This window comes from Callospermophilus lateralis, chromosome 17 (assembly GCF_048772815.1).
Source record: "Callospermophilus lateralis isolate mCalLat2 chromosome 17, mCalLat2.hap1, whole genome shotgun sequence".
NCBI classification, from domain to species: domain Eukaryota; kingdom Metazoa; phylum Chordata; class Mammalia; order Rodentia; family Sciuridae; genus Callospermophilus; species Callospermophilus lateralis.
The window spans coordinates 76,374,526-76,386,867 of NC_135321.1; the positions used below are offsets into that span (position 1 = coordinate 76,374,526).

Here is a 12,342-nt window from a genome sequence, read left to right on the forward strand (position 1 = left end):
GGGCTTCCAGCTCCCTGGTGATAGGACAAGCTTCACATTCCCTTTGAGTCCCTGTCCCTTCGCGTGGTGCTCAGGATGATGGCTCTGTATAAGGTGCGCAGGGCCCATACCCTTCTCCGTGTGAGTTTGTGGTTAGGGGTCACATCTCATTTCTGTCCTTGTTCTCAGGGCAATGTGGCAACAAGACAGAAGGCAGAATTTGAGGGCAAGGACTGCCCTTGAGTGTACTTGGAGACAGGACCCTGTAGCGAATTTGGGGTTTCTGAAACTTGCTTTTGTTAAGATCTAGTGACTCCCTCCAAGTAGCAATCCATCCTTCAATGAAGCAAAGGTGATCCAGCAGCTGCTGATGCCTAGACATCACCTATGAGGTGCTGCTTTGCAGCGGAGACGGATAACTAAATATAGCCAGCTTTTCATTTATGTGGGTTCCACATTCGTGGATCTGAATTTTTTGTTTTAAGGCACAGATAGAGGTTTATTAGGAAGGTAGATGCACATTCAAAGGAGAATGTAGGCTGTCTCGAAAGTGAGAAGCCCTGCCTTGGATTGGGGGGGGGGGGTTCAATATTTATAGAAGGGCTACATCAGGGGCTGGATGGGAGGTGGATCCAGGGTGGGGCTGCAGAATTTCACGCCAGATTTCCTGTGCGCCTGTGCATTTCCCTCATTTTTCAAGATCGCAAGCCAAGAGCCAGTGTGTTTTCTGCATCTCGTGACGTGAGTCTGCATCTCGATGGCTTGAGGATGTTTCCTGTAAGATTCCATAGTTCTCTCTCCTTATTCTAAATCCCCTCTCATTTCCTCCCTGAGACTCTGATCCCTTGATCTTACCAGTTAGTGAGGGGTGAAGATCCATCTTTTATGGCTGCTTCAGGCTAGCAAGGGGTGATGGCCCTGCCTAGCCAGGGATCAGAAGTCCCATCCTGACTGTTCTAAGGAGGTAGACTCTGGTCTCAGTTGCAGCGATGGGTTGATAATCTTGTGTTGCCATCTCTTAACATGGAATTGTTGTAATCTGGAAGATCCAAGCTTTATTGGATTAGAAAGACCTGGACTGAGCAATAGGATCAAAGTACAGTTAACAGAGGTCCTAGCAGTGAAAACAGCCAAGTGAGGTTAGGTGAATAGCGCTGATGATTCTATCCGAAATATTTTTAAAATGGTACCTGTACTGAGCATACAAAGACTGTTTATCTTTCTTGTCATTCTTTCCTAAATAATATAGACTGACAATTTTTACATAGCATTTACGTTGGGTATTAAAAGTAGAGATGATGAAAGTATACAGTAGGATGTGTGTAGGTTCTGTTCCCTTTAACATAACTTGCGCAGCTGCTGATTTTGGAATCCTTATGGGGTCCAGGTGACTGCAGCCACAGTGTGGTCTCGCCAGGGTTTAATGGAAGTCTGGAGAAGGCTCTGAACCCAAACTAAGGAAATGACCTGGACACTGTGGTGCCCAACTGTCATCCCAGCAGCTCAAGAGGCTGAGGCAGGAGGATCACAAGTTTAAAACCAGCCTCGGCAATTTAGGAAGACCCTGTCTCAAAATAAAATACACGGAGGGCTAGTGGTTAAGTGCCTCTGGGTTCAATCCCCAGTACCCCCCTCCTCCCCTCCCCAAAAAAAGGGGGAAATGAGCCAAACCTCAAAGAACAAATACACAGAGAACAAAAACTGCTAAGTAAGTTCTTTTGTCCTGATATTTCTGATGCCTGTCCACCCGTCTCCCCGACTGACTTCCCTGTTCCGGGTTGAGGTGCCCACCCAGGTTTCCCACACAGGTCCCTTCCTAGCCCTGGGTGACCCCAGCTAAGTCTCCCCAGCCCTCCCTCTGGTGAACCTCAGGGCTCCCTGATCTAGAAACAGAATCTAAGTTTTGTGATTCCTGAAGAAAAGTGAGGAAGAGAGATGGGAAAGTGAGAAATGAGAGACAGAGACCAGGCAGAGACTCACAGGACACTTTATTTGTCAGAGGTGACAAAGGCCATCTCTCTATAGACAGAGAGAGGCAGAACTGGCTTGGGGCTTGGGACTTTTATGGGGCAGACTCAGGGACCAGAGCCAGGCAGGTCCTAAGGCAAGCTGTTAAGGGTGGGGTTGGGGTAAGGGAGTGCTGAGTCTCTCTCAGAAACACCCTCGGGCAGGAAAGCAAGATTTTTCTTAAAATGGTGGCTGTCCCTGAAGGTGGCTGTCCAGATACTAAGCAGGGACCTTACAGTGCGAAGATGCTGGGCATGTGTGGAAGCCTACCAAACAGCCTGCCTTTGACTCACGAATGAACAGAGGGAGCTAAATCCCAAGGACTCCCTGTGGGGTGCTGCTGAGTGACCTGCTGGAAGTCCCATTTAGAGAATCACCCGAGCAGTCACAGGTGAAGCTGTGAGAGTCATTCTAGAAGTTTTGGGTTACTTTATGGTTCAACATAGCAGGACCCCTGTTTGGGGGAAACCTGTGACCTTGCAGCCCTCTTTAGAGGTGACACTGGGTCACCCTCTCTCAGTGGGACACAGAAAGACACAGAGCCATCCCTCACTGCCTCAGTCCTCCCCGCTCTTGCCATAGCTACTAGCTACCTAGAGGCTACTTTTATCAATGCTTCTTACTGTATCTTACCTCAGGAGGTTAAGGGTGGAGTGGTCTTAAGGGACAGAGGAGAGGCCCTGGGATACCCACTGGCCTTATTTCCCTGGAATTGCGCGCTGTGAACTCCCAGCATGCCCCTGTCACTTTGTCTCTGCCTGTGACTCCCCCTAAGCCACCTGTGACATTGTCCTGTGCAGGCCTGTGACTGACCTGTGCGGGGTACTCAGTGTCTGTCCACCACCTGAATTAGTGAAGTTTTGTGGGTCTGTCCCATCTCCCCAGCTCGTGTTTGCTCCTTATGACCTGAAATGCTGTAGCACTTCCGTTGTTCCACATGGGGACAGGTCCCTGTGAGTCTGTGTGGGGAAGGGATGAAACACGATTCTTGGCTCTCTCTGATCTCCTCCAGCTATTTTGAGAAGTCAGTCACAGCTCAGGTGTGGCTACAAAGTGAATCTGTTAGAAAAAGGAAACAAAAAGTTTATTTCCCTAAAATTATGTGTCCCTCCCCCAGGGAAGAATCCAGGACTGGTGGAGTCCAGAGCCTGCAAAATTTGGAGACCCTCTTTAAAAAAATATAAAATTAAGAGCAAAATAACCATAATCAATTACTGTCTTTTTTTAAAACTGGTAAATACTTTTAGCAAACAAATTTAGAAAAATAATGTATTTTTTCAATGAGCTGCCTGATACATCTCTAAAATCCCCTTTTTTTCTACAAGGTCTGTATCAGATGGTATTTTGACTGCCTCGCCATTCACAAAAACTGAGTAATATTGCTCTCTCTATCTAGAAATAGATATCAGTCCTTTCTGTAAGTTCACAACTCATTATTAGTCACGATTTGTATATTTTTAGGGTCCTTGTTAACTCTGAGAACGGAAGTTGGCCAAAGAGTAATCTTTCTGGGATAGAACTAAAATCTCTCAGGGGGCCCTCAGCTGGCCTGAGTATGGGTGGGGGAAGGTGTCATGGTTTGGATCCCCCTCCGCTCTCCCTCTCTGTTCCTGACCCCACCATGGTCTGAGAGCTCTCCCCACTGGGCCCTCTGGCCAGGACGCTCTGCCTAATCTCAGACCCAAAGAAATGGAATTGGCAGAGATGGAAACCGTGAGCCAAAATCAACTTCCGTGCTCTGAGTCGATCCTGTTAGGTGTTTCAGTCACAGAGATGCAAAGCGGACTGACACAGACAGGGGCACTCCGAGCACACACAGAGCTGGAGACCCTGCAGCCCAGGGTCTGAGCCGGCCACCGCAGCCTGCCCAGGTCAGGAGGGAGCCCCGCTCATGAACTAGCTGAGCAGTCGGGCCAAGGGAGGGAAGGGTGGGAAACCAGGAGGGAAGAAGTCCACTGTTTCACTGCAGTGACCCAAAGGGCTGACAAGAACAATCTTAGAGGAGGAAAGGTTAATCTGAGGCTCAGGGCTTCGAGGTCTCCGTCCAGGGATGGACCACTTCCCGGCTGTGGATCCAAGGTGAGGCAGAACATCATGGAGGAGGAGTGTGGTGGAAGAAAGCAGGTCAGGATCTGGTTGTCAAGAAGCAAGGAGAGAGAAGAGATGAGACTGCAGACCAGAGACAAAATGTCAACTACAGCGACCCGCCCCCCGACCCACCTCCCCCAGCCACACCCTGCACACCCACAGTTCCCACCCCGTTGGTCCATTCCAGCAGATTAAGGCACTGACTAGGCTAAGGCTGTCCTAACCTGGTCAGTTCACCTCTGAAATATCTTGCATGGTCACACCCATGAGCTTTGGTGGACACCTCACTTCTACACCAAGATGCCAGGCAATTCTGAAAACCCGGGATCTGAGGCTCCCACGTGGGGCAGTTCTCAGGAAGCTGTGGCCTGTGGGCTGGGCTTGGGGGTCAGGAAAGCATTCAAGGCCTTTTGCTCTGGCCTTGGTCGCTCTGCGTGATCGGGTGGGACACCTTATAAGTGCTGCTCTCCCATGACAGGTCTTGGGTGTACAGTTAAAATCACCCCAAGAAGCCCTTGCTCTTTGTGGATAGGGAACGTTGTTCAGAAGGCCCTCGGAGCAGAGAACAAGGAGGAGTGCAGCTGGCCCTTCAGAGGGTCAAAGCACCTGTGTGGCCTTTTCCTACGTCTTCTGTATGTGGAATTCACAGGCCCTCCTGCCCTCCTGCCCTTCCACCCCAACCCCTTTCATGAAGGAACGAACACTTGATCCCTGAGCCATCCTTTTTCTATCAGTCATTTTCCAGGGAGAGTATGATGCACTCGGTTATTTTCCCCTTCTCTTTCTTCCCTTCCACACCAAGCCCTTAGACTCCTCCTGTATACACACACATGCACACACACTCACTAACTCATTCATGCCTCTCAGGTTTGCGGCTCCGCGGGAGGCCCTGCAGGATATGATCAACAGGAACAGATGGTCCAGAGGGCTGAACAAATCTTTGTACATTGTGATTTGGGGCTGCCTAAGGAAAGGGCTGTGTCCACACATAATCTGGGGTGTGCAAATCAGAGCCATGCAGTTCTTACTCAGGAGCAGGCCTGGGAAGACCTGGCTTGGGGGACACCAGAAGTGACATCATCACCCTGAATATCAGAACTTCAGAATTTAACCCCTGTCACTGATCCCTGTACCATCCCTGCCCCCTGCCCAACCACGTGGCCCGGAAGACAGGCAGATACTGTGTTTCAGAAATAGCATCACCGACGCTCTTCAGTGAAATTGCCACCTGATATAAGGAAGCCATAAAAAAACTATTCACTCTGCAGCCAGTTCCTCAGCTTGTGAGAATATACACTTTTGTATTATTCCCTATGCCCAAGGAACAAATCTAAATTAGGGTTAAGGATAAAGATGGATGCTGTACCTTAAGTTGGGCTTCACAGAGCATACACAAGGGCCAGAGGAGATGGTATACTGAGCAGCAGCTTTCAGATCTGTGTGTGTGTGTGTGTGTGTGTGTGTGTGTGTACACTAGGAGCTGTGACTGCTGGGTCCCCACCCCCTGCATTGTTAATTCACTAAGGTTAAGATTAGGGTAAGATTTAGTTAAGATTAATGGTTTGCATTTCTAGCAAGTTTGCCCATGTTGCTGATTCTGCTGGTCTGGGGACCTCGTTTAAGCCTATTTGAGATGTGAGTTAGCTGTAAAGGCTGAATTAAGCACAAATAACCACAGTGAGTGTGTGAGGTTTCCATAATTCACTGGAGAGACTTTGCCCATATTTATAGGTGAGAATATTCCTGTATCACACCCCAAAAGCTGCCATATTTGACTGGTGAGACAGAGTTAAACTTAAAACTGTTTGTAACTTGTAGAAACTTGAGTGAGACAGTGTAAAACACAGGTTATGAGTCAGGCAAGCCTGACACCTAGGAGCCTGATACCTTGAATCAACAATTCAGAAGTTTTAAATTACATGGTGTTCTGTGTCCTTTATTGGAATCATGTGTGGTCCTATCCTGTCCCTCCTGAGATCTGAGTCATTCTTTTGTCCTGTGTATCCACACTGTATACACTACCCACCTGTTATTCACTTAGCAGCCATCTCAATTATCAGATCAACTGTTGTGATATAGCAATGCTTGTATTCAGTTAATCCTCATTTTATTTAATAATGGCCCAAGAGTAAGAGTAGTGAAGCTGGCAATGTGAATACGCCAAAGATAACCTGTAAAGTGCTAAGTACATATAGTGAAGTACTTAATGTGATGCTTGGTATACCTAGAGCTCAGTACCATCCACAAGGTCAGATACCTATTGGAGGTTTTAGTCAACACTGCCTTCAGATAAGGGATGGCTACTGTCAGGTTTTAACTTGAATCATTATGCAGATGAACAAATTAATAGATATAAAGCTGAGCCAGTGGTTCTCATGTATCTGTCCTTTCTACAGCTGTAAATCTTTTCTCTCATCAGTTCTAAAGAACTCTTAGCTATTTTATTCCCATATAAATTGCCTTCTTTCATGCTTACCATTTCTTGCTTCATAGGCTCCTATTAAACATATGTTAGACCTTCTAAATTTATCCTTCATAATTCTTCCTTATTCATCACTTTTCTCTATATGCTCCACTGGGTAATAATACTGAAATAAAACTGAATTTGTTTTCCAATTCACTAATTTTTGCTTGGTCTCTTTTTAATCTGCTGTTAAACTCACTCATTGGTTTTTCCTTATCAATTATGTTTTTTTAAAATTTCTAGCAGTTGTAGTTTTTCAAATATTTCTGGGAATTTTTGAGAGAATCACGCTGTTTAGTAATTTCTGTTATCCCACCTTTTATTTCTCTAAGCATTTCATACATACTTTGTATTCCATATCTGATTTTTTCAAATGCTGAAAGTAACAGGGTCGGGAGATCAGTCTCTGTCTCTTCCTCTCTCTTTTTAGTCTATGGTCCTTTTCTCATAACTTGTCTTCCCTTGTGTTTTGGATGATCATTTTTGCGCTCATAATTTGATTGCTATTCATCCGTGGGAATCCTGGGCGTCCTATATTGGGATTGCTTTCCTCCAGAGTTGAAGAGGTTTTGCCCTGTTTATGTGGACTCTCACATCCAGTGCCTGCCTGGTTGCTGGATTAAGAGGTCACCCCCTGCCCACTACAACAGCAGTATTAGTGTTTGCCCTTTAACCAAACCCACTGTTTTGCTCTTATTTGATACTCTCTTTTTCCCTTCTCACATTTCAACTCAATTTTAGTTCTATTTTTTGAAAGTGAGCTAGGCATTTTACAGAAACCTTCTCCTTGTTCATGATGAATGGGACTGTTTGACTGTTGTGAGCCTCCGATGCCATAATAAAAACTAAGTTCCGTCAGAGCTCTCATCTGTGGCCATGATTGATCAAAGTGGGCCACTTTACATGATGTGTGTGGCTTTGCAGTCATAGGTCAGCAGAAGAGCATCCCAGTCTGTCTGAAGGTAAATTAATGTTCAAAGGCAGTTGAGGGCGATGCCGGCATCAGCTCAATGGTGCTGATCCAAGTTTCAATGACGCTGAAAGAGAGGAGGCATGAACTTTCTCCACCCTCATAAACTCGAACAGAGAGGTGCTTGTGATAAAATGTTTTAAAAGGCAGAAGTGCTAAAAGCAACTTGGCACGGTCCCCGACGTGGATTGCGTTCTGGACTGATCTTATTTTCAGTGTTGTATGGCCTGGGCATGCTGTGCCTAAACACTGCGATGGCACAAAGCCAAAGTTCCTACCAGATGCCTTTTTATTTTGTTTATATTTATTTATTGTGCCTTTTGGGGGATCAAGAGCCTTGTCATCTCTTTTGAGTGGCATGACACTCTTCAGGGTGTCATGGCCTCCCACATTCCCTCCTCCCTCTCCCCCGAGCCCTGCTTTCTGGAAAAGCCACTTTCAGGTCAATGCCTCTGAGTGAGAACTGGCCACCCTCCGCCTCGCAGCCACAGTGAATGTCCCTCCTGCCTACACAGCCGATGCCAGGTGCCCTTCTTCCCCTCTGGAATGGTGTCTTGCCCAGTGCTGCTCTACTCTGCCCTGAGAGGGGCGGAAATGTCAAGGGAGAAGAGGACATTGAGTGGGCGGGGGTGTGCCGGGCTGCTCACTTCTGTCATTATCCTAGAAGCCTCAGAGAGGCTGCCTGGAGTGGGCGTCCCACCCTGCCCAGGTCCTCAGCTGGCCCTCCGTGCCCAGCGTCACTGCCATGCCTTTCTTTCACCCAGGAGGGCACAAGAGGGTGAAGAAGAGGGTCAGCACTTCCAGGCTGTGCCCAGCCTGGGAACAGTAGTCTCCCGTCTCGCCTCTGCATGGCACAGGTTCGAGGCCTCCCAGCCCAGGCCTGGGCCTGTCCCCCTAGGAGGGGAGCCACACCACAGGAGGATGAGGACCAGCCTAGGGTCTGTAAGCGTAACTTCTCAGCATAACCTTGAGATCAAGCCCCGAAACCCCCAAGCTGTCTAAGGGCAAACTACAGACCGGTTAGCTTCCTTCTTCTAAGGGAATCTTGGGGAAAAAGTTTCCAAATAAACAGTCCCAGGTTTTGGCGAACAGCCCGAGGCCTGTTGAACCTGATAGGAAGACAAGGATGTGCTGGCTCTTTCAGTAATCCCGCTGCTGCCCACACCACCTGCCAAGAGGGTTTGCTCAGGAACAGGAGGTGGCCCAGAAGAGGAGCCGGGAGGCAGCTTCCAAAGCCATTTGTCTCATATTTTAAATTCAGTGTAGTCCAGCCCAGGACCTGCCTGCAGCCAGCAGCTAGCTCACGGCTGCTGGCCCGTTAATGTCGCCGAAGCCTTCTGGTCTCCACCAGCTCCAGATGCTGGGCTTGTGGGTTCCCTTCTCGGTGCTCACTTCCTGCCAGCTGCCCGGGGCACTGCTCAGGCTGTGTGTCCACAGCAGCTGCCACACCTGCCAGCTACCTGTCTCGGGGAACATGCAAGGGCTGCCAGGTAGAGAGTAGGAATCTGCAGGACCGTTCCCTTGGGGAGCTTGAGAAAGTGGGGGTCTTGCAGAAAACACGTGTTCAAGAGCCAGAAGTGGTCTCCGTTTCCTCTTTGATCCAGTGCTCTTTTTACGCCGGTTTTATAGTGAGATATAAAACACCTGAGAGTGTCAGACTCTACAGAGGGGCAGCTTAGTGAGTAGGTATCAAGTCAACACCACCCAGGTCAAGAAATAAAATCCAGCCCGAGTTCCAGAAGATGGATCCTCTCCCTCCACACAACCCTCTTGGAAGGGACCACTTACTGGACATTTTGGTTGTTTTTGTCTTTGTTTTTATTTTTACTGCCCAGGCGTCCATTTCTGTATAAATCAGTTTGCTTTGAGAGGACTTCATGTTCTTGGAGTAAGTTTTCTGTCTGTGAGACTTACTGATGCTTCATAGAGCTGCCACTTGTCATTTTATTGCTTTAGTATATTGTATGAATAGATTGCTTATACAATTTGTTTACTTTATGGTCAGTGAACATCCAGATTGCATACAGGTGTCGATGAGCCCAGACAAAGCTGTTATCAACGTTCCAGCCCAACTTCTTCTTTTTTTTTTTTTTTTGCAGTACTGGGGACTGAACCCAGGGGTGCTTTATCACCGAGCCACATCTCCAGCCCTTTCAACTTTTTATTTTGAGAATTGCTGAGGCTGACATGAACTTGTGATTCTCCTGCCTCAGCCTCCCAAATTGCTAGGATTCCAGGTGTGGGCCACTGAGCCTGATCCAGAACACTTTCTCAGGTGCACCATACACTTGTTTTTTTAATACCTGGAGATAGAATTGTTGATCCGTGAAGGTGTGAATTGCAGGACAGCCCAAAGAGTTTTCCAAAGTGGTTGACCCAGTGCATGCTCCACCAGCAGAATGTGAGGGCTCCTGCTGCCCTCCATTTTTAACAACATCAGAAGTTATCGGTCTTTGGGGGTTTTGCCAGGAGGAACAGTCTAGTGGTATTTCCGTGGTGGCCTTAATTTGCATCTACCAGATTTCTCATGAGGTTGATGGCATGCTCACCCTGGGCAGTCTGTGATCTCCTGTGTCTATTTTGGGGTTTGTTGTTTAAACAAGCAGGGTCTCACTATGTTGCACAGGCTGGCCTTGAACTCCTGGGCTCAAGCCACCTCCCGGCCTCAGCCTCCTGAGCCGCTGGGATTGCAGGAGGGCTCCACCACACCCAGCTAAATCAAGAAGAATTTTGATGTGACCTCTGGTCGTCCTTCTCCCAAGACCAACTTTTATAAGTATCTGCAGAATGCTTAATGATTTGGTATTTATATTATTTATACATCCACACAATTCTGTGAGCCACTGATGTTTATAAGATAAACAAAGCAAGCATAAGTCACCCCACATGATATACTAGCTTCCCCATAGAGTAGACTCAGTTTTCCATCCATCTAAAACTATGTTCCACTGTGTGCTTTTTTTTGGGGGGGGTTCGTTTACCAGTAGCCCACTGTGGCTTTAACTGACCCATGACCGTGAAACAGGAATTCACCTCTTGAGATGCTGGTGTTTCTGTTGGTTTTCACAGAGGGGGAGGTTTCAGCAGAGCCACCAGCCAGAGCCAGGGAGGGTTTGGGTGTGCATCTTCCCCCTGGCCTGCTGCCCTGAGCAGCGGGGCATAGAGGAACGCAGCCGGCCGCCGTGCCTGGCTAAGCACCACTTGAGAAGAGATTCATTTTTAAAGTTCCAGCCCCCAACGCCGGGGTCCGGTTTTCAAGTCCTGGGCTTGGTTTTGGAGATGAGAGTCTGTGGTGGAGAACGGGAAGTGTGGCACGGCCCGTTCCAGAGCTTATCTCACTCTTTGTGACCTTGGCCGTGGCCTCTTGCAACCCAGAAGAGGCACAGAAATTCCCCCGTTCGCAGACGTTCTCCCTGGCAGCTGGGCCACAGCCGAGCTCGTCCCTGAGCATGTCCCCTTGGGCATGTTGCTTCATGCTTTCGGACCTCTGCTTCCTCATCTGAGCAAAAGCCGGGGCTGGAGAAGCTTCCTGGGGACTTTGGGACGCAGGCTGATCAGACCTCATGATCTGGACCTGAACAGGGACAGCAGGGACAGCAGGGCTGCCTCTGGTGGAACCTGAGAAGCTCAGAAGGCTCTCGTGGTGCATGAGAGGGTGTCCTCATCTGTCTGTCATCAGATCCCAAGTCTCAGTCCCCTGGGGCACCAGGGGGCACTGAAGGTGACCCATGATGACAATGGATTCTCAGGGACCATCAGCACCACAGGTGGCGGCCCTGGTGGTGCGGCCGCTCACTCCCCAGTGGATGGCACGTTCTTCTCTGAAGGACTCACCTGACTCAGCTGTTTGAACATTCTGAATCCCAGCCCTGCCCCTGCACCAGGAAGATGGGAAGGAGTAAAGAAGGCCCCGAGGGTTGGAAGCTTCACATCTCTACATTTGTGCCCCAGAAAATTCCTGGTTAGAGTGCCCACCCTGCAGCCCCCCCACCAGACCACTCCCACCTGCACCCCGGGCAAGGCTGTGGGTCTTGCCATCTATGGTTGATCCAAACCAAGACCCTGGTCCAAAAGGAGATGAGCCCGCCCAGCTCCACAGACCCTCAGAACCCTGCAAGGTCCCATGTGCTAGTCACCCTGAGCCGTGTGGCTGTCCTCTGAGCCTTAGGCTTACCCTCCAGGGCTGCTGGGGCCCTGCTAGACCTGAGCCCTGATCCTGAACCCACCAGCCTCTTCTTGCAGAGCAACCCTGAGCTAGAAGTTGAGGCTTCCTGGGCCCTTGAGGCTTGGGACAGCCCACAGGCTGTGTCACCCAGCTGAAATTTCCGTGAGAGCATCTGCTGGCCCGGGCTCTGCCTCCTGGGCTCCTGTCTCAGGACTGGCTGGAGTGGGGATGACCCAGTGTCTTCTCTTCCAGGATCAGGGCCCGAGACAATAATGGCTCCTACGCCCTGTGCCTGCTGCACGAAGGGAAGGTGCTGCACTATCGCATCGACAAGGACAAGACAGGGAAGCTCTCCATCCCCGATGGAAAGAAGTTCGACACACTCTGGCAGGTACACATCGTCCTCTCCCTCCTCATGGCTGGAGCACAGGGCCCTTGGGGCTCTAAAGAATAAGAGGGGACAGGCTGCTGTCCACCCACAGTATGGCCCCCAGACCAGCAGAGCCCCTGGGTATGTTAGGAATGCACACAGGGGTCTCTGCCCACCTCCTCAATCAGAGCCTGCTCCCTGACCTCCAGGGGACTTGCATGTTTGAGAAGCAATGGCATAAGGACCGTTGTGCCTGGTAAACAAAGGTCCAGAAGGTTCTGTCCCTTGCCCAGGGACAT

At 49.2% G+C, this 12,342-nt stretch overlaps 1 protein-coding gene across 2 annotated transcripts in view; it reads left to right on the forward strand.

Annotated features, from left to right (window-relative positions):
- The window catches only part of Syk (spleen associated tyrosine kinase), an 82,205-nt gene that overhangs the window by 45,336 nt on the left and 24,527 nt on the right, over positions 1-12,342 (forward strand). For both annotated transcript variants that reach the window (XM_076836599.2, XM_076836601.2), the window contains one exon: positions 11,926-12,064. In XM_076836599.2, the coding sequence (XP_076692714.1) occupies positions 11,926-12,064 (139 nt within the window). The remainder of the gene's footprint in view (positions 1-11,925; positions 12,065-12,342) is intronic.